Source organism: Aedes aegypti, chromosome 3 (assembly GCF_002204515.2).
Source record: "Aedes aegypti strain LVP_AGWG chromosome 3, AaegL5.0 Primary Assembly, whole genome shotgun sequence".
NCBI classification, from domain to species: Eukaryota; Metazoa; Arthropoda; class Insecta; order Diptera; family Culicidae; genus Aedes; species Aedes aegypti.
Window position 1 is genome coordinate 341,687,435 of NC_035109.1, and position 22,186 is coordinate 341,709,620.

At 44.5% G+C, this 22,186-nt stretch overlaps 4 protein-coding genes and 2 pseudogenes across 4 annotated transcripts; 3 read left to right on the forward strand and 3 right to left on the reverse strand.

Moving 5' to 3' along the window:
- Nucleotides 1-4,131: 4,131 nt before the first annotated feature.
- On the reverse strand, nt 4,132-4,443 carry LOC110678226 (histone H4). Its single transcript, XM_021850844.1, has one exon. The coding sequence runs from the start codon at nt 4,441-4,443 to the stop codon at nt 4,132-4,134; it is 312 nt and encodes a 103-aa protein (XP_021706536.1).
- A 4,308-nt stretch (nt 4,444-8,751) lies between these two features.
- On the forward strand, nt 8,752-9,306 carry LOC110678040 (annotated as a pseudogene).
- Nucleotides 9,307-10,158: 852 nt separating this feature from the next.
- LOC110678227 (histone H2A-like) lies at nt 10,159-10,720 on the reverse strand. The gene is made up of 3 exons (XM_021850845.1): nt 10,655-10,720; nt 10,446-10,589; nt 10,159-10,392 (listed from the first exon to the last, which is right to left on the reverse strand). Exons 1-3 carry the CDS (start codon nt 10,718-10,720, stop codon nt 10,159-10,161), a joined length of 444 nt encoding a protein of 147 aa, XP_021706537.1.
- LOC110678651 (histone H2B) lies at nt 10,625-11,233 on the forward strand. The gene has a single exon (XM_021851790.1). The coding sequence runs from the start codon at nt 10,807-10,809 to the stop codon at nt 11,179-11,181; it is 375 nt and encodes a 124-aa protein (XP_021707482.1). The 5' UTR covers nt 10,625-10,806; the 3' UTR covers nt 11,182-11,233.
- An 896-nt stretch (nt 11,234-12,129) lies between these two features.
- Nucleotides 12,130-14,373, forward strand: LOC110678650 (histone H1-like). The gene has a single exon (XM_021851789.1). The coding sequence runs from the start codon at nt 13,545-13,547 to the stop codon at nt 14,223-14,225; it is 681 nt and encodes a 226-aa protein (XP_021707481.1). The 5' UTR covers nt 12,130-13,544; the 3' UTR covers nt 14,226-14,373.
- A 4,586-nt stretch (nt 14,374-18,959) lies between these two features.
- On the reverse strand, nt 18,960-19,530 carry LOC110678652 (annotated as a pseudogene).
- Between the last annotated feature and the right edge of the window lie 2,656 nt (nt 19,531-22,186).

Here is a 22,186-nt window from a genome sequence, read left to right on the forward strand (position 1 = left end):
CCAAGGACCTTGCGATCGATAGGCCCGTGCGTTTTCAATACACTCAGGCAAATGGACTATCGAAATACATTGGATGCACTTATGAAAATTCGCCACAATAAATCGGGTTGAAATTCATAGCTTTGCCTTATGAAAGCCAAACATTGGCAACAAAAAATGTTTCTCGCAGCAACCTGGAATCGAACCAAGGACCTTGCGATCGTTAGGTCTGTGCGTACACCACGCGCCTACCGACGCCTGGATGTGAGTTGATGCTAAAACGAAACATAAAGCGTTCGTATGTCAAAATGCAAAATGTATGCATTTCGATAGTCTAGTTCACAGGTCCGTACGTACCGGACCTACTGGCTGAGTATCGACATCCCAAGTAGAGCGGTCAAGTACAGTTTGCTGCTAATTACCAAAGTAATCTTGACAGCTGATCCAGTATGAGCGAACTGCCACTATTTTCCTTGCGGAATAATCAAATTACTCTTGTGGATGTTGCAAATTAAATTAATTGGCAGTAAAATATACTAAGCCCAGGGATTGGCTTCTGAAAATCTCAATCTTTCGGGGCCAATGGGTCGACCTTGCTCAGTATGTTTGATTTTCGTAATCCAATGCTGTTCCACTATTCCAAAGATGAGAGCAAATTAATACAGTTTGTGCTTGCCGCACAATTTCGTAGGTACCGAAGCAAGATTCAGAATCAGTCATCATCGTGCCTTTCGATTGATTCTGAACTGCACATAACGGGACTTCGATCGCCAACTTCCAGAGGAATAATTTCCCCACTGCGTGTAACTGATTTTAAGCGTGATTGGCGAATCGAACGCCTCACATCCCCATCGCAGTTTGGGTACGAGAGAAAGAGAGTGAGCACCGCCGCCATTTGCTTGCGTGCACCGAGAAAAATTTGCGGCTCGAAAATTTGGCCCTGAGCTCCTGACACTCAAATTGAAACCGGTAAATTACTTCCGCCGCTGTTACTACACGTGGAGCATTTCCGTTGGAGTGAACGCGTCTTCATTATCAAAATTTTTTGTGCTCATTCTTTTGATTTATTTCGCACATGGGGTTTTGCGAATGCCTCTTCTTCTTCTCATTTTTCTTGGCCGGCTTCTCACTTTATTTTTTATGTGACCATTTTGCTCACATGGCTTGTTGGGACCGACTTTACCACTACACTAAGGAAGGCCTTAACTGCTATTTATCAACATTATGCTCTTCAAGTGCGTCTTACTGCCGAGTTTCAGATAATTTGGCCGACAAAAACTCCAGATGCCAAAATAAATCAGTGTTTCATTAAATTGATGTTTCTCTAAAGTAATTAAATCTAGGGTGAATTAAAAAAATAAAACAAACCCACACATGTAGCAGCATCTACCTTACCTATTCAATTTGTAATCGATTAGTTAACTAATGAGAGATTAGAAACTCTTAAAATGCTGTTCCCAAGGAAATCTGGATTTATTGTGGTATGGATATTCAACAACTTAGGATTTTTTTTTTTTTTTTGTATCCAATATGTTTGAGTGCAAAAACTTTCGGCAAGATTATTTTAGGCTAGTAAACTTTTCTTTCAAACTCTTGAGTCGAAAAGTTAGAGCCAAGCTCAAAAAATCAAACAAACATTGTACTACATTGCTAATTATTGAGAAAAGTGAAACCTTTTTAAGAAGTTAGTACCGTAAAATGGGGTGTTAAGGACTCGTGGGGTTTTAAGGGATTGAACTTCTCCATCAAGTTTGAAAAGTCACAAAAACGTCGGAAGTCGATATATCAGTCATCTGAAATGCTTGCTTTGTTCGGAGGATTGTGAGCTGCATTATGTGATCGGGGATATCTATTAATATTAGGTATTGTGGAGTCTAGATATTGAAAACGATTCAAACCATTTTTGAAAGAATTTTATTGGCAAAAAAGATTCAACTACAAAACAATGAAACAATATTAACAAAAATATGTGGGTAACCCAGAACATAAGTATATTTAATTGAGATCACAACGCAGACAAAAGCTTTTGAAAATGTTATCTAGATTTCGCCTTTTAATATTTCTTATGGAAAAAGTCTCTTTTTGAAAGTTAGCGGGGTGTTAGGGGATTATCTTTTCTACTTTTTCCAAGTTACAAAACTCGTTCGATTTATGCCGATATATATTCCATTATACTTTAGGCTTGTTCCGTGAAGTAAAACTGCATTGTAAAGGTTAAGGGGACTATTTTGTTTGTTACTGAATATTACTAAAATGTCTAGCCCTGAAAAAATGGGAATTTTTTTTTTTATTTCTCAGAGGCACCCGAGTTGCGCGAAGAGTGAAACCAAATCTACCTATCGAACTGTCAAACTGTCTACCTATCGAGCAGACCAGCAAAACAAATAGGGGCTATTTTCGAAGACGAAGAAGAACAATCATTCAAAGAAGCAAATGCAAATATATAGGTTATGATCCTGTTGCATTTAAGTATCAAAACCAATTCAAGCCAATTTCAATATCGAGTTAGGGAGAGTTAACTGTATATAGGTTATGATCCTGTTGCATTCAAGTATCAAAAACAATTCAAGACAATTTTACGAAGTATTGACAGTTTCCAGATTAATAACTATGAAAGATCTAGCAGTTAAAAGAAAACGGTTTGCGTTTGCAGGAGTTCCAAGTTCGATAATATTGATGTATTATCTGATTAAGGTTGAGCATAACTTATGAAAATGAATGAAAGCATCAAAGTTATTGATCAAAAAGATTATGTTTTGTTGTTGGCATAATATGGTTTCATTTGCGAAAGTCAAATTCCTTTACAACCCTGTTTTGCAGTTACGTCAAAAATCACACATTTTCATGATTATCTCAGAAATCTGTCATAGGATCCTCAGCATTGTGTTTGGCACGCGACGAGAGAATACAGTACTGACCCGATTTTGTCAGCCAATTTTAGATTTGTCAAAAAATTGGTATCGTCATGCTTTACCACGTACCCTCTTTAAAAGTCCATGTAACCATGTCGAAATTTGAAATTCATCGAGGGGCTGACAAAATCGGGTCCTTACTGTAGTAGGGCTGTCCTTTGTTTAATTATTGACATACTAGAAGTTGCTTGAAAACACCCCATTTTACGGTAGACATTTCATCATCCACTTTCAATGCATTTCAATGAAAGCTTCGAAGCTTGAAAATGTTCGTTCAAAACGATTTTCCCGGTGACCTTCTCAAATTCCCGTCTTTCTCCCGGTTCGGTGATTCGTTTCGTTTCGGGTGCGCGAACACAATTCCAGTGCTTGTAAATATTGATTGCAACCGCATCCAGTGAGCGGGACATTATGGGACATTTCTCATAAGGCACAGTGTGGAACATGATGAAATATTTGTTCGTCCATCGCATTGTGGAACCGAGCGAGGCAAACTAAGAAGTTCCTAACGCAATCCTAATGGAATTTGATGAGGGTGAAATAGGGAGTGGTACGACGAGCGTTCCGTACCTTACACTGAAGTCCGGAGTTGAGATGCATGCACGTGAGATTGGTATGGAAAGATGCACGCACTGGATTTCACCGGCGTGGCATCATAGCGGTTGTTGTTTTCGAACCGAAACCGAAGCACAACAAGTAAGTAACAACAGTAGTGTGCCACCCCGGGAAATGACAGTGCTGACTAGACTAGACTATGTATGTATATATATCGTCCCCTTGATGCTACAACTAGATAACTCGAAATTCGAAATTTTTGACTTCAATATGTCAAAACATTTTTCTTAATTAGATCTGCAAAATATCCACAGGTCTTAAGCGTGTGATTCAAAATACACAAGTTAAAGATTATTTTTCAATCATAATCTCTGCGATTAACCATCACCTTGTTAAACGGTCATACTTTCAAAGTTGCACATCTCAAAATTTTGATTTTCGAGTTATCTAGTTGTAGCATTAAGGGGACGATATATATATTGGCATTTTATGGTGTCTTCCAATCGGAGACGAGAATTTTCTCCCCAAGCCACGCCACCGCCGGACTGCAAAAGCGTGTAGTGCTTGTCCCATTAGATTACCCTTGCTTTTAGTGTGTGTGAACATTTGTCATATCAACTCTTTGATGAGTGTGTTTGGTGGCCCTGAAAAGGGCCGTTTGAAGAGCGAAACTTTGGAATGCGATTTAACCTCCGAAACCGTACAGGGTGCGTCCCTGACGCTTCAGAGCGTAGACAACATCCATAGCGGTAACGGTTTTACGCTTGGCGTGTTCAGTGTAGGTAACGGCATCACGGATGACGTTTTCCAGGAACACCTTCAACACACCACGAGTTTCCTCGTAGATAAGTCCGGAGATACGCTTGACTCCTCCACGACGAGCCAGACGACGGATTGCGGGCTTGGTGATACCCTGGATGTTATCACGCAAAACCTTGCGATGACGCTTGGCGCCTCCTTTTCCGAGTCCTTTGCCTCCCTTGCCACGGCCGGTCATTTTGGATGAATTTGGTTCTGTGTTCGACGACGGTAGTACTGGAACTGATGGCTGCGCCAAACACTAGCGGCCACTTTTATACCCACTCGAGGGTTGATCTTTCCTCTCTTGCTTGTTCTATTCTTCCGTGGCTTCCGATTGGTTGCCTGCATCGATATGAGCATATAAAAGAGGACTGCCTGGTTTTTTGACCCTCATTCTGTTTTCGCCATTCGTTTTGGCAAGACGCGTTCAGTTATCGCTCGTACCGAGAAATCAAACCTCGCTTTCGTGTTGCTGCCTGCAAATTCAGCCATCCCAGCCATGGGAAAAACCACTCCATCTGATGGAGTTCGCCCCACTGGCACCAAGCGCCGGCTCCCAAACACCACCGCTGCGGATTCGGTGGAACAAGCCAACAAGAAGCTACTCAGCTCCAACAAATACGCCACTCTGTCTTCCGATGGAGTCCAGAAGAAGGAGAAGTTGCCGCCCTTCTATGTCAAGGGAAACTCGATGAATCTCGTAAGGGATTTAAATCAGCTCATCGCCAAAGGGCTCCAAGCGGAACTGCGCCTCCTTACGGATGGCGTGAAAATTACGGTCCCATCAACTCCGCACTACAAATCGGTGACCGAGTACCTCGACGTGGTGAAAGCGGAATACTTCACCCACGACATCGCCTCTGAAAAGCCGCTTAAAGTGGTTTTGCGAGGCCTTCCCGACATGGAAACCAGTGAGCTGATGGACACTCTGAAGATTGCTAATCTGCAACTGGTGCAGATATTCAAGATGCGGCGCCACAACCAGGCCGTCAAATACCGCGACCAATTGTACCTGCTCCATCTGGTCAAAGGTTCAACAAACCTAACGGAACTGAAAAGTATCAGAGCTCTGGGCAACGTCGTCGTGCAATGGGAGCGGTACAAACCGGTCCACAGAGAAGTGACTCAATGCGGAAATTGCCTGAATTTCGGGCACGGATCGAAACACTGCCACATGAGAAGCCGTTGCTCCAAGTGTGGTGAAAATCATCGGTCGGCCTCCTGTGAAGTGGAAGCTGTTGTTGCCTGCCTGAACTGCGGGCAAAACCACTCCTCGATGAGCCGTACTTGCCCCAAACGGAACGAATTCATCAACATCCGCAAAACGGTGGCCCAAAGGACCCGCCCAAAGCCAAAGAAGGAAATCAACATCATTGGTGAAAATTTCCCGGAGCTATCGCTTCCATCCCAAACCCAACGGCACCCACCACCTCCGGTTTCCCCACCTGGTTTTCGCACATATGCGGAAGCGGCAAACACACCCCCAAGCGACGCACCATACTCCATGGACCAATTGGCGCTCCTGTTTTCCGAATTGGACAAGCAAACAAGGGCATGCCGTACCAACGATCAACAAGTAGCAGTAATGATGCGATTCTATTACCAGCATCGTAGCATTCTCTCTTCGACTGCTTAACTTCAATGCCTCTTCGGTGGCAAATAAACAGGTGGAAATCATTGAATTTCTCCGAACACACGAAATCGACGTCGCTCTCATAACGGAGACGCACCTAAAGCCAAACAAAAACTTCAGCCTACCAGATCATCAAGTCATTCGCGTGGACCGTATCACTGCAAGAAAAGGTGGTGTAGCTATAGCCATCCGACGTAACCTCAAGTTCCGAATGCTTCCGGATTTCCGCCTTAGCATCACCGAAGCTGTGGGCATCGAAATGACCTCCTCCAATGGACCTATCATCCTGATTGCGGCGTACTGTCCTATACAGTGCAAGGACGCAGACGGAACAACAACTCAGCTCAAAAACGACATCCAAATATTAACTCGAAGGCCCAGTAAATTCATCCTCGCCGGTGACCTTAACGCTCGCCACTCAATCTGGGGAAACACCCAGAGCAACAAAAACGGATCCGTGCTAGCCAACGATGCTCAAGCAGGGCATTATACAATTGTACACTCGGAGTCGCCCACGTACTTCTCCCCAGCCGGAGTGGGTTCAACTCTAGATATTATCCTCACCAACATCCCCGACAATGTAACGACACCTCAAGCCCTCACCGAACTGTCATCGGACCACTTGCCGGTAATCTTCGAGGTGAACACTTCAATCCCTTCGTGAACCCCAGCGAAGAAGGAACTACCATCGCGCCGACTGGCCGCGATTCCAACAACTAGTTGAAGAAAGCCTGGACGACCATCACACGCTAAACACAACTGAGGACATCGATAGAGCGATCCAATCGATTACCGACGCAATCGGAGAGGCCGAGGATAGATTCATCCCAGCGACTACAATATCACGTGAGTTTTTACAACTGGATAGTGTCACTAAAAAAATTATTGCGGTTAGGAACAGCATAAGGAGACAATTCCAACGCACTCATAATCTTTCTAAAAAAATACTATGCAAGAAATTGAATAAGATAATAGCTAGTAGAGTCCAACAGATTAGAAATAATAAGTTTAGTAGGGATATTGAAAATTTACCAAACCACTCCAGGCCCTTCTGGCGTTTAACAAAGGTGCTAAAATCAAAACCGACACCTATCCCACCAATAGTTGACGGCAATGTTAAATATATTACACCAATTGAAAAGGCAAATACGATATCACGCCATTTCATGGCATCTCATAGACTAGGTCAAGGCATCGCTAGCCCGATGGAAGAGGCAGTAAGGGACAGTAAGACTCGCTTAACTGAAACACCAAATAATTTCCCAGCCAACCGAAAGGTTACAACAGAAGAACTAAAGTCCGCCATTAGATTCTCCCGTAACATGAAAGCCCCTGGCTTTGATGGTCTATTCAATATTGTCCTCAAGCATTTGGGTCCCAACGCGCACTCCCTCATTGTGGAAATATTCAATAGCTGCCTGGAGCTCAGCTACTTTCCGTCCGCTTGGAAGCTGTCCAAAGTTGTGCCGATCCACAAACCAGGGAAAGACCCCACACTCGCATCGAGCTACCGCCCAATCAGCTTGCTTTCGTCATTAAGTAAGTTGTTTGAAAAGTGTATCTATAGCAGGCTCCTTGAGCATGCAGAAGACAACAATATTCTCCTCGAAGAACAATTCGGGTTCAGACGGGGGCGTTCTACGATCCACCAACTCCAACGAGTCACCAACCTTGTGAGGCGGAACAAAGCGGTATCCAAGTCGACGGCGATGGCTTTTTTGGATATTGAAAAGGCGTTCGATAACGTGTGGCACGATGCCCTCACACACAAACTCCTCCGCTACAACTTTCCCACCTACCTGGTAAAGATTATAGCAAACTACCTCAGCGAAAGAACGTCGCAAGTGTGCATAGGAAGCTCCTCTTCGCTACCATACATTGTAAATGCAGGGGTCCCCAAGGTAGTATCTTGGGGCCAATACTGTACAATCTCTTCACGTCGGATATCCCCGCCCTCCCAGGAAATGGCACTCTCTCACTTTTCGCAGACGACTCTGCGATAAGCTACGAGGGACGAGTCATAAGAGCACTGGTGCCAAAGCTCCAAAAAGGCATCGACGAATACACCACGTATCTCAAAACGTGGAAAATTTGCGTAAACGGAGCAAAAACCCAAACCATCATTTTCCCTCACAAAAATAGTTACCGGATGGTACCAGCAACAAACATCCAAGTGGAAGGAGCAGAAATACACTGGTCTGACGCTGTAAGCTACCTAGGCCTCATCATGGATAGCAAAATGCTTTTCCGCCAACACATCGATGAAAGAGTTACCAAAAGCACAATACTGCTCAAACGCCTCTACCCAATCATCAACCGTCGCTCGAAGGCCTCCCTAACAAACAAACTTGCGGTCTACAAGATGATCATATCCCCAATGCTGGAACATGCCTCGTCAATCTGGAGGGGGTGCGCAAGGACCCACTTGCAGAAATTGCAAGTCGTCCAAAACAATTTCTTGAGGATGATACTCAACCGCCCAAGGCGCACGCGAACAGCAGAACTTCATCGGCTAGCAAATATCGAACCTCTTACTGTAAGAATAAACACACAGGCTGAAAAAATCCAAACCAGGGCACTTGAATCTGAATAGCAAACAATTAGAAACATATATGCCTGAAAATTGCAACTAATTCCAAAACGGGATGACAATAGTTTATAGGATTAGGTTAAGTTAAATTGTAAGGAAAAAAAAAAAAAAACTTTTTTAGGAATTAACCAAGTGGTTTAACTGTAAACTCGCGGAAAGCTATGTAAATTAAACTGAAATTATTCAAAACAGACGAAACTAAGCAGAAAAACTTGTAAAGTTGAAACTCTTACATTGTAAAATTACTGTACCAACAAACAAAAACTAGAAATAAAAACAATTGTAATAATAATAATTTTTGACCCTCATTCTGTCGCTGCGTTTCAACTGATCCGTTTGGATTGAAAGCAAATTAATCATCATCTAACACAATGGCCCGTACCAAGCAGACTGCTCGTAAGTCTACTGGAGGAAAAGCTCCTCGCAAGCAGCTGGCTACCAAAGCCGCTCGCAAGAGCGCCCCAGCCACCGGAGGTGTCAAGAAGCCTCACCGTTATCGGCCAGGAACCGTTGCTCTGCGTGAAATCCGTCGCTACCAAAAGTCGACTGAGCTGCTGATCCGCAAGCTGCCATTCCAGCGTCTGGTTCGTGAGATCGCCCAGGACTTCAAGACCGATCTGCGCTTCCAGAGCTCGGCTGTCATGGCCCTGCAGGAAGCGAGCGAGGCCTATCTGGTGGTCTTTTCGAAGATACCAACCTTTGCGCCATCCACGCCAAGCGTGTCACCATTATGCCCAAGGACATCCAGCTGGCTCGCCGTATCCGTGGAGAACGCGCTTAAATTCGGTCTGCATTATAGTTGCCATTCTCAACAAAACGGCCCTTTTCAGGGCCACTAGAGCATTCCCTAAAAGAGTTGTGTGAGCAATTTTCCCTTCAGTGTACCTAAAACTGTTTGTTCCCCTGGGGAACTACTTCCTAAAGCCCCTTGACCACCGAACGATCATACTCTCAACACTGATGAGGGGAGGTACGTCAACCAACCGACAACTCGAGTTGTCCCTTCATGCTTCGCTTTGCACACACTTTTGAATGTGCATCTCCAGCGCGGACTTCATTCTCTTATGTTTCCCCTTCTTCTTATGCTCTTTTCCGGATTCAGAAGCTTTCCCAGCTCGCCTCCCCTTGTTGCTACAACTAGACAACTCGAACATCCAACATTGAAAGTTTGACCGTATTTTGAAACGTAATCTTTGGCTTGTTTACTTTGAATCACACCCCTATGATAGTTATAATTGTGGGGGAAATTGATTGATTCCCTCATAATTAGGAGCTCCTGATATAGCCTTTCCTCGAATAAATAATATAAGTTTTAAATACTACCTGCTTATCAATCTTCTACTGTCAGCAGTAGATTATAATGGGGCAGGAACTGGATGAACAGTTTACCTCCTCTTCTTCAGGAACAGCTCAGCAGGGCTGGCTCATTATGTTTCTGTTCGGCAAATTGAGAACTCCAAAAATCGAAAGATTCGAGGTATCCCGACAGAACATTTAAGAAGCCCAACGTTTCCCCCCGCAATCTAGGAATTGATTCAGAAATTTTATATCGGCCGAATCTCTTCATCGATCCTCTCTGTGGCTAAATTAGAAAATCTGCAATATTTCAACAACAACTCTCTAGCGGTGGACTGGATATTGTCGTCCTGAAAAGGACTTTTTGGTTTGATGCACGCAGTGTAGTAAACTTATGCCTTCTTCTCGTTTTCTTCAGCCAAGACACCTGAATGTTGGGCAGAACACCCACCTTGGGCGATGGTAACACCGGACAGCAGCTTGTTCAATTCTTCGTCGTTGCGGCTGGCCAACTGCAGATCGGGGAATGATTCCTGGTCTCTTTTTGTTGTCACGGGCAGCGTTTCCTGCCAATTCGAGCATGGCTTCAAGCGGCCAGATATTCCATAACGGCAGCCAAAGTAGAACTGGAGCAGCCGGCACCGACACGCTCGATAAGTTGCCCTCCGGACTATACGACCGACTGGAACTGCAATCCAGCGCGGTTGGAACGGGACTTTGCCTTGCCTTTCTTAACTTTGCCTCCTTTGCCGCGCCAGACATTTTGTGGTTGAGTTTGAGTGGACTTGAGAAACAAACGTTCACGAAGCGTACGTAAGCGGTACTGATGGTGATTTCACCGGATGAGGGTATCTTTTATACATGCGTAGCCCTGCGCTGCACTCATACTAGGATGGTACGAACGAAATGGATGAAGTAGCAAACGAAGCGAAGGGGCGGAACAGCGCTCACCATTCTACGGGTATAAAAGAGAACCGACTGGTTCGGTCGGGCATCAGTTTCAGTTTTCGTTTGGAATCTAAAACAACGTTAGCAGCACGATGGCACCGAAAACCAGCGGAAAGGCCGCGAAGAAATCCGGCAAGGCCCAGAAGAACATTGTCAAGGGCGATAAGAAGAAGAAGAAGCAGCGCAGGAAGGAAAGCTACGCCATCTACATCTACAAGGTGTTGAAGCAAGTTCACCCCGACACTGGCGTTTCGTCGAAAGCCATGAGCATCATGAACAGCTTCGTCAACGACATCTTTGAGCGTATTGCCGCCGAAGCCTCCCGCCTGGCCCACTACAACAAGCGTTCGACGATCACATCCCGCGAAATCCAAACCGCCGTCCGGCTTCTGCTCCCGGGAGAGTTGGCCAAGCACGCCGTTTCGGAAGGCACCAAGGCCGTCACCAAATACACCAGCTCCAAGTAAATGACGACCGACACTGCGTTCAATCACACCAAACCAAAAGGCCCTTTTCAGGGCCACTATTTCAATCCCGAAAAAGAGTTGATTTTGAAAATCTGACACTAGACTGTTTTATCACACTATTGAACCGACTGAGGTAGTGCCACGGCGGTGACTTCATACGTGACAACACCCCCTCTCTTATCAGTTTGAATTTATTCAATTCATTTTATTTATTCGATGTTATCAGTTTCAGTATTGATTAATTATAACGATTACAGTTGCAGAGATTTGGATCCCCATTCAGCTGCGTAATAAATAATAGGAATTTAATTGTTAAGCAGTATAGGGAAAAATCTGTTCACAAAAAAACCCTAGATCTAAGTTTTTCCATCAGTTTGAATTTAAAACAAGAAGATCCACTTCGTACGTTCAACATTTCTGCTGATTGCAAAAAAAAAAATGTTGTGCCAGCCATGTTGTACCTTAACCACACTTCATTCACTAGCAGAACGTTTAAAGTTCAATATTTATGCTGATTGCCATGTTGCACCTTAACAACTTCATTTTTGCTATCGGTTGTGCTGCATGTTAGTAGTTTAGACAATTTTGACATCATAGGACTAGCTAGCTAGGCAGGCATGATGACAAGTTTCTTCTCAACGTATTGGAAAGAAGCTCATTATGTTTTCTAGCGTCCCATTACAAACGATCTCGTAAGAGCATCCCAGCAGTTCAGGCTATCATAATAACGTTTATCGAACAACAGTTCGTCCCCTTGATGCTACAACTAGATAACTCGAAATTTGAAATTTTTGACTTCAATATGTCAAAACATTTTTCTTAATTAGATCTGCAAAATATCCACAGGTCTTAAGCGTGTGATTCAAAATACACAAGTTAAAGATTATTTTTCAATCATAATCTCTGCGATTAACCATCACCTTGTTAAACGGTCATACTTTCAAAGTTGCACATCTCAAAATTTTGATTTTCGAGTTATCTAGTTGTAGCATTAAGGGGACGAGTTGATGCAAATGTTATCGATCGGATAAGCTCGATAATGCCATCAATCAGTTCCCATTGATGGGGCCCATTCACATAGCTCATGGGTGGGTGGTGTGTCTTCGAGATGTAACGGGTCAAACGAAACAATGGGTGGTGGGCGCGTTGCAAATGGTCATTGTTGGCGTTATGAAATTTGCGAATGATGGTGACATGACACGTTGTGTGGTTGCCATTCGGCTTCCTGGCTCGGGTGTTGCTCAGTACTAGCACGGACAGACACGTTGAACAGCCCCTGAGGGCACTGTACACAAAAATATATCTCGATCGGGGGAGTGTAGGGTGCAGTTTCTACACCGGGAACACGTGCCGTGGGGCATGTTAGGGACTTCCGAGAACAATTTGTCGCGAATTCAGCGCGACATGTCCGGTACTACTGCCGCCAGAAGAGATTGTATGGAATGTTCATTCGATGCAACTGCAGCTAGCAAAACCGATGCCTATTCGGGCAGATTTCGCACTAGCTCATTTGCAGATTCCACCGCAGGGAGGGTGCTTGCTTTGCTTGCTTGCTTCTTGAAGTAAAACATTCTCAGATAAACTAGATCCATAGTAGCACGTGCACTGTCCTTTTCCAATGCAGTTGCCGCCGATGGCTGAGGCAAATGCCAGCAATTTGCACACATTCGACCAACCAACAGTGCACAGGTGGAAGGTGATTAGTGTTTGGTGACATTGTTTTCCGGACAAAATGGCACAAACTCGTGTGACTGACGTCATAGTCGAGCCCAAGTTTTCGGTATGTTTGATGAAAAACATCAAATTAACATTGTTCAAAGTTTACTAAAACCAAACGCGTAACATCGCTCGTCGGCACTGGGAATGACTTTGTTTGAGGCTCATTAGGGGCCATTAGACACCGGCATACTGGCTATACCCGCATGTCACCGCAAAGAGCAACCATTCATGTTGCCAAATTCACCACCGCCGTGCAGGGTGGTATTGTTTCAATAGTTACTATTGATTGTTTTATCGAGCAAAGCCACACCATATGGCGCACGGGTGCTGTAAAGACATGTCTCAGCGGTGCTTCTCGCGAAACCGGCCCGATGTGGCGATGACGGGCTGCTAGCGAGACTCATGCACTCACCAAACGGACATACTAGACAGGCAAATACTTAGTGCGATTACCGGAAAAATGCGTTTTAAAAAGGTGTTACCAAAAATATGTACAATATTTCGCGAACAGTCATCCAGTGGACGACCATGTCTGCATCCCTAACACAGACGACGAAATCGAACACCGCACTGTTGCCAGAATTTCCGTCATTCATTCGTTTACTATCGCCATCGTGTGAGTGTTACTCTAGCTACCTATCGAGATGTCTGAAGTTGCCACTGAAGCCGCTGCCGCAGCCCCGGCTGCCTCGCCAGCCAAGACCAAGAAGCCAAGGGCCCCCAAGGGACAGGGCAAGCCGAAGAAGCCGTCGACCCACCCCCCAGTCAACGACATGGTTGTTGCTGCCATCAAAACCTTGAAGGAACGCAACGGATCGTCCCTGCAGGCCATCAAGAAGTACATCGCCGCCAACTACAAATGCGATGTCGCCAAGCTTGCCCCATTCCTCAAGAAGGCCTTGAAGAATGGCGTCGAGAAGGGCAAGTTCGTCCAAACCAAGGGCACCGGCGCTTCCGGTTCGTTCAAGCTGAAGGCTGAAGCTAAGAAGGCCGCCAGTGAGAAGAAACCGAAGAAGGCCGGCGAGAAGAAGGCCAAGAAGGCTACCGGAGAGAAGAAGAAGGCCACCAAGAAACCAGCTGGGGAGAAGAAGGCCAAGAAGCCAGCCGGCGAGAAGAAAGCCAAGAAGCCGGCTGCAGCCAAGAAAGCCAAAGCTGCTGGTGCCAAGGCTGCCAAAAAGGCCGGTGGTGTGAAGAAGGCTGCTGCTCCGAAGCAGAAGGCCACCAAACCTTCCAAGACCGCCGCCAAGAAGCCCAAGACCCCAAAACCGAAGAAGGCTGCCCCAGCCAAGAAAGCTGCCGCGAAGAAGACCGCTGCCAAGAAGTAAATTTGGGACAGCAACCGTACTGTTGTAAAACAGTATCTAACATCCAATCAGTCCTTTTCAGGACTACCATCCAAGTTTAGAACAAAGAGTTGCACAGTCAATGATATTCCATTCCTCTCACAGAGGGAAATAAATCCCCCCGAAAAGTTACGTGCACTTTGCCACTGAATGGCGAATTCTTCCCGAACCCTTTCGCAAATCAATAAAATTGGCCAATCATGCAGCACTGGCTGGCACTCACTGTAGCGGTGCATCCGTACCCAAAGCAAACCTCCACTAGAGGAACAGCTTTTGATACACTCGAATGATTCAAGGATTTGAAGACGTCTGTCGACTTAAAGGCTCCCCCAGATCTAAGCGACTTTTTACGGCGACAGCGACAAAAAAAAAAAAAAAAAAAAAAAACGTCGCGATTTCGCTGATGCACTGTTTGATAAGCCACAGCGACGCGATTTCGCAGCGATTCGCGTCGTGTCAGTCAAGATGGTTCCATAGAAGAGTGCTTGCAGCGACACGACAACGAAATCGTGTCGCTGTCGCCGTAAAACGTCGCGTAGTTTTGGGGGAGCCTTATTTAAATCGGGTTGAGATTCGTAGCGTTGCCTTGTGAAACCAAAACATGTTTTCGCGGCAACCTGGAATCGAACCAAGGACCTTGCGATCGATAGGCCCGTGCGTTTTCAATACACTCAGGCAAATGGACTATCGAAATACATTGGATGCACTTATGAAAATTCGCCACAATAAATCGGGTTGAAATTCATAGCTTTGCCTTATGAAAGCCAAACATTGGCAACAAAAAATGTTTCTCGCAGCAACCTGGAATCGAACCAAGGACCTTGCGATCGTTAGGTCTGTGCGTACACCACGCGCCTACCGACGCCTGGATGTGAGTTGATGCTAAAACGAAACATAAAGCGTTCGTATGTCAAAATGCAAAATGTATGCATTTCGATAGTCTAGTTCACAGGTCCGTACGTACCGGACCTACTGGGCAGGCTGAGTATCGACATCCCAAGTAGAGCGGTCAAGTACAGTTTGCTGCTAATTACCAAAGTAATCTTGACAGCTGATCCAGTATGAGCGAACTGCCACTATTTTCCTTGCGGAATAATCAAATTACTCTTGTGGATGTTGCAAATTAAATTAATTGGCAGTAAAATATACTAAGCCCAGGGATTGGCTTCTGAAAATCTCAATCTTTCGGGGCCAATGGGTCGACCTTGCTCAGTATGTTTGATTTTCGTAATCCAATGCTGTTCCACTATTCCAAAGATGAGAGCAAATTAATACAGTTTGTGCTTGCCGCACAATTTCGTAGGTACCGAAGCAAGATTCAGAATCAGTCATCATCGTGCCTTTCGATTGATTCTGAACTGCACATAACGGGACTTCGATCGCCAACTTCCAGAGGAATAATTTCCCCACTGCGTGTAACTGATTTTAAGCGTGATTGGCGAATCGAACGCCTCACATCCCCATCGCAGTTTGGGTACGAGAGAAAGAGAGTGAGCACCGCCGCCATTTGCTTGCGTGCACCGAGAAAAATTTGCGGCTCGAAAATTTGGCCCTGAGCTCCTGACACTCAAATTGAAACCGGTAAATTACTTCCGCCGCTGTTACTACACGTGGAGCATTTCCGTTGGAGTGAACGCGTCTTCATTATCAAAATTTTTTGTGCTCATTCTTTTGATTTATTTCGCACATGGGGTTTTGCGAATGCCTCTTCTTCTTCTCATTTTTTTGGCCGGCTTCTCACTTTATTTTTTATGTGACCATTTTGCTCACATGGCTTGTTGGGACCGACTTTACCACTACACTAAGGAAGGCCTTAACTGCTATTTATCAACATTATGCTCTTCAAGTGCGTCTTACTGCCGAGTTTCAGATAATTTGGCCGACAAAAACTCCAGATGCCAAAATAAATCAGTGTTTCATTAAATTGATGTTTCTCTAAAGTAATTAAATCTAGGGTGAATTAAAAAAATAAAACAAACCCACACATGTAGCAGCATCTACCTTACCTATTCAATTTGTAATCGATTAGTTAACTAATGAGAGATTAGAAACTCTTAAAATGCTGTTCCCAAGGAAATCTGGATTTATTGTGGTATGGATATTCAACAACTTAGGATTTTTTTTTTTTTTTGTATCCAATATGTTTGAGTGCAAAAACTTTCGGCAAGATTATTTTAGGCTAGTAAACTTTTCTTTCAAACTCTTGAGTCGAAAAGTTAGAGCCAAGCTCAAAAAATCAAACAAACATTGTACTACATTGCTAATTATTGAGAAAAGTGAAACCTTTTTAAGAAGTTAGTACCGTAAAATGGGGTGTTAAGGACTCGTGGGGTTTTAAGGGATTGAACTTCTCCATCAAGTTTGAAAAGTCACAAAAACGTCGGAAGTCGATATATCAGTCATCTGAAATGCTTGCTTTGTTCGGAGGATTGTGAGCTGCATTATGTGATCGGGGATATCTATTAATATTAGGTATTGTGGAGTCTAGATATTGAAAACGATTCAAACCATTTTTGAAAGAATTTTATTGGCAAAAAAGATTCAACTACAAAACAATGAAACAATATTAACAAAAATATGTGGGTAACCCAGAACATAAGTATATTTAATTGAGATCACAACGCAGACAAAAGCTTTTGAAAATGTTATCTAGATTTCGCCTTTTAATATTTCTTATGGAAAAAGTCTCTTTTTGAAAGTTAGCGGGGTGTTAGGGGATTATCTTTTCTACTTTTTCCAAGTTACAAAACTCGTTCGATTTATGCCGATATATATTCCATTATACTTTAGGCTTGTTCCGTGAAGTAAAACTGCATTGTAAAGGTTAAGGGGACTATTTTGTTTGTTACTGAATATTACTAAAATGTCTAGCCCTGAAAAAATGGGAATTTTTTTTTTTTATTTCTCAGAGGCACCCGAGTTGCGCGAAGAGTGAAACCAAATCTACCTATCGAACTGTCAAACTGTCTACCTATCGAGCAGACCAGCAAAACAAATAGGGGCTATTTTCGAAGACGAAGAAGAACAATCATTCAAAGAAGCAAATGCAAATATATAGGTTATGATCCTGTTGCATTTAAGTATCAAAACCAATTCAAGCCAATTTCAATATCGAGTTAGGGAGAGTTAACTGTATATAGGTTATGATCCTGTTGCATTCAAGTATCAAAAACAATTCAAGACAATTTTACGAAGTATTGACAGTTTCCAGATTAATAACTATGAAAGATCTAGCAGTTAAAAGAAAACGGTTTGCGTTTGCAGGAGTTCCAAGTTCGATAATATTGATGTATTATCTGATTAAGGTTGAGCATAACTTATGAAAATGAATGAAAGCATCAAAGTTATTGATCAAAAAGATTATGTTTTGTTGTTGGCATAATATGGTTTCATTTGCGAAAGTCAAATTCCTTTACAACCCTGTTTTGCAGTTACGTCAAAAATCACACATTTTCATGATTATCTCAGAAATCTGTCATAGGATCCTCAGCATTGTGTTTGGCACGCGACGAGAGAATACAGTACTGACCCGATTTTGTCAGCCAATTTTAGATTTGTCAAAAAATTGGTATCGTCATGCTTTACCACGTACCCTCTTTAAAAGTCCATGTAACCATGTCGAAATTTGAAATTCATCGAGGGGCTGACAAAATCGGGTCCTTACTGTAGTAGGGCTGTCCTTTGTTTAATTATTGACATACTAGAAGTTGCTTGAAAACACCCCATTTTACGGTAGACATTTCATCATCCACTTTCAATGCATTTCAATGAAAGCTTCGAAGCTTGAAAATGTTCGTTCAAAACGATTTTCCCGGTGACCTTCTCAAATTCCCGTCTTTCTCCCGGTTCGGTGATTCGTTTCGTTTCGGGTGCGCGAACACAATTCCAGTGCTTGTAAATATTGATTGCAACCGCATCCAGTGAGCGGGACATTATGGGACATTTCTCATAAGGCACAGTGTGGAACATGATGAAATATTTGTTCGTCCATCGCATTGTGGAACCGAGCGAGGCAAACTAAGAAGTTCCTAACGCAATCCTAATGGAATTTGATGAGGGTGAAATAGGGAGTGGTACGACGAGCGTTCCGTACCTTACACTGAAGTCCGGAGTTGAGATGCATGCACGTGAGATTGGTATGGAAAGATGCACGCACTGGATTTCACCGGCGTGGCATCATAGCGGTTGTTGTTTTCGAACCGAAACCGAAGCACAACAAGTAAGTAACAACAGTAGTGTGCCACCCCGGGAAATGACAGTGCTGACTAGACTAGACTATGTATGTATATATATCGTCCCCTTGATGCTACAACTAGATAACTCGAAATTCGAAATTTTTGACTTCAATATGTCAAAACATTTTTCTTAATTAGATCTGCAAAATATCCACAGGTCTTAAGCGTGTGATTCAAAATACACAAGTTAAAGATTATTTTTCAATCATAATCTCTGCGATTAACCATCACCTTGTTAAACGGTCATACTTTCAAAGTTGCACATCTCAAAATTTTGATTTTCGAGTTATCTAGTTGTAGCATTAAGGGGACGATATATATATTGGCATTTTATGGTGTCTTCCAATCGGAGACGAGAATTTTCTCCCCAAGCCACGCCACCGCCGGACTGCAAAAGCGTGTAGTGCTTGTCCCATTAGATTACCCTTGCTTTTAGTGTGTGTGAACATTTGTCATATCAACTCTTTGATGAGTGTGTTTGGTGGCCCTGAAAAGGGCCGTTTGAAGAGCGAAACTTTGGAATGCGATTTAACCTCCGAAACCGTACAGGGTGCGTCCCTGACGCTTCAGAGCGTAGACAACATCCATAGCGGTAACGGTTTTACGCTTGGCGTGTTCAGTGTAGGTAACGGCATCACGGATGACGTTTTCCAGGAACACCTTCAACACACCACGTTTCCTCGTAGATAAGTCCGGAGATACGCTTGACTCCTCCACGACGAGCCAGACGACGGATTGCGGGCTTGGTGATACCCTGGATGTTATCACGCAAAACCTTGCGATGACGCTTGGCGCCTCCTTTTCCGAGTCCTTTGCCTCCCTTGCCACGGCCGGTCATTTTGGATGAATTTGGTTCTGTGTTCGACGACGGTAGTACTGGAACTGATGGCTGCGCCAAACACTAGCGGCCACTTTTATACCCACTCGAGGGTTGAGTTCTTCTTTCCTCTCTTGCTTGTTCTATTCTTCCGTGGCTTCCGATTGGTTGCCTGCATCGATATGAGCATATAAAAGAGGACTGCCTGGTTTTTTGACCCTCATTCTGTTTTCGCCATTCGTTTTGGCAAGACGCGTTCAGTTATCGCTCGTACCGAGAAATCAAACCTCGCTTTCGTGTTGCTGCCTGCAAATTCAGCCATCCCAGCCATGGGAAAAACCATCCATCTGATGGAGTTCGCCCCACTGGCACCAAGCGCCGGCTCCAACACCACCGCTGCGGATTCGGTGGAACAAGCCAACAAGAAGCTACTCAGCTCAACAAATACGCCACTCTGTCTTCCGATGGAGTCCAGAAGAAGGAGAAGTTGCCGCCCTTCTATGTCAAGGGAAACTCGATGAATCTCGTAAGGGATTTAAATCAGCTCATCGCCAAAGGGCTCCAAGCGGAACTGCGCCTCCTTACGGATGGCGTGAAAATTACGGTCCCATCAACTCCGCACTACAAATCGGTGACCGAGTACCTCGACGTGGTGAAAGCGGAATACTTCACCCACGACATCGCCTCTGAAAAGCCGCTTAAAGTGGTTTTGCGAGGCCTTCCGACATGGAAACCAGTGAGCTGATGGACACTCTGAAGATTGCTAATCTGCAACTGGTGCAGATATTTCAGATGCGGGCGCCACAACCAGCCGTCAAATACCGCGACCAATTGTACCTGCTCTCTGGTCAAAGGTTCAACAAACCTAACGGAACTGAAAATATCAGAGCTCTGGGCAACGTCGTCGTGCAATGGGAGCGGTACAAACCGTCCACAGAGAATGACTCAATGCGGAAATTGCCTGAATTTCGGGCACGGATCGAAACACTGCCACATAGAAGCCGTTGCTCCAAGTGTCGGAAAATCATCGGTCGGCTCCTCTGTGAAGTGGAAGCTGTTGTTGCCTGCCTGAACTGCGGGCAAAACCACTCCTCGATGAGCCGTACTTCCCCAAACGGAACGAATTCATCAACATCCGCAAAACGGTGGCCCAAAGGACCCGCCAAAGCCAAAGAAGGAAAATCAACATCATTGGTGAAAATTCCCGGAGCTATCGCTTCCATCCCAAACCCAACGGCACCCACCACCTCCGGTTTCCCCACCTGGTTTTCGCACATATGCGGACGGCAAACACACCCCCAAGCGACGCACCATACTCCATGGACCAATTGGCGCTCCTGTTTTCCGAATTGGACAAGCAAACAAGGCATGCCGTACCAACGATCAACAAGTAGCATAATGATGCGATTCTATTACCACATCGTACATTCTCTCTTCGACTGCTTAACTTCAATGCCTCTTCGGTCAAATAACAGGTGGAAATCATTGAATTTCTCCGAACACAAAATCGACGTCGCTCTCATAACGAGAACGCACCTAAAGCCAAACAAAAACTCAGCCTACCAGATCATCAAGTCATTCGCGTGGACCGTTACACTGCAAGAAAAGGTGGTGTAGCTATAGCCATCCGACGTAACCTCAAGTTCCGAAGCTTCCGGATTTTCCGCTTAGCATCACCGAAGCTGTGGCATCGAAATGACCTCCTCCAATGGACCATCATCCTGATTGCGGCGTACTGTCCTATACAGTGCAAGGACGCAGACGGAACAACACTCAGCTCAAAAACGACATCCAAATATTAACTCGAAGGCCCAGTAAATTCATCTCGCCGGTGACCTTAACGCTCGCCACTCAATCTGGGAAACACCCAGACAACAAACGGATCGTGCTAGCCAACTGCTCAAGCAGGGCATTATACAATTGTACACTCGGAGTCGCCCACGTTACTTCTCCCCAGCCGGAGTGGGTTCAACTCTAGATATTATCCTCACCAACATCCCGACAATGTAACGACACCTCAAGCCCTCACCGAACTGTCATCGGACCACTTGCCGTAATCTTCCGAGGTGAACACTTCAATCACCCTTCGTGAACCCCAGCGAAGAAGGAACTAACCATCGCGCCGACTGGCGCGATTCCAACAACTAGTTTGAAGAAAGCCTGGACGACCATCACACGCTAAAACACAACTGAGGACATCGATAGAGCGATCCAATCGATTACCGACGCAATCGGAGAGGCCGAGGATAGATTCATCCCAGCGACTACAAATCACGTGAGTTTTACAACTGGATAGTGTCACAAAAAAATTATTGCGGTTAGGAACAGCATAAGGAGACAATTCCAACGCACTCATTAATCTTTCTAAAAAATACTATCCAAGAATGGAATAAGATAATAGCTAGTAGAGTCCAACAGATTAGAAATAATAAGTTTAGTAGGGATATTGAAAATTTTACCAAACCACTCCAGGCCCTTCTGGCTTTAACAAAGGTGCTAAAATCAAAAACCGACACCTATCCACCAATAGTTGACGGCAAGTTAAATATATTACACCAATTGAAAAGGCAAATACGATATCACGCCATTTCTGGCATCTCATAGACTAGGTCAAGGCATCGCTAGCCCGATGAAGAGGCAGTAAGGGACAGTAAGACTCGCTTAACTGAAACAGACCAATAATTTCCAGCCAACCGAAGGTACAACAGAAGAACTAAAGTCCGCCATTAGATTCTCCCTAACATGAAAGCCCTGGCTTTGATGGTCTATTCAATAGTCCTCAAGCATTTGGGTCCCAACGCGCACTCCCTCATTGTGGAAATATTCAATAGCTGCTCTGGAAGCTCAGCTACTTTCCGTCCGCTTGAAGCTGTCCAAAGTTGTGCCGATCC

Coding starts and splice junctions, on each gene's coding strand:
- LOC110678227 (XM_021850845.1), bottom strand. CDS start 10,720: ATGGTGAGCGCTGTTCCGCCCCTTCGCTTCGTTTGCTACTTCATCCAT. Junction 10,590..10,654: donor ATTTCGTTCGTACCATCCTA/GTATGAGTGCAG, acceptor AATCACCATCAG/TACCGCTTACGTACGCTTCG. Junction 10,393..10,445: donor CTGGATTGCAGTTCCAGTCG/GTCGTATAGTCC, acceptor CGGCTGCTCCAG/TTCTACTTTGGCTGCCGTTA.
- LOC110678650 (XM_021851789.1), top strand. CDS start 13,545: ATGTCTGAAGTTGCCACTGAAGCCGCTGCCGCAGCCCCGGCTGCCTCG.
- LOC110678651 (XM_021851790.1), top strand. CDS start 10,807: ATGGCACCGAAAACCAGCGGAAAGGCCGCGAAGAAATCCGGCAAGGCC.
- LOC110678226 (XM_021850844.1), bottom strand. CDS start 4,443: ATGACCGGCCGTGGCAAGGGAGGCAAAGGACTCGGAAAAGGAGGCGCC.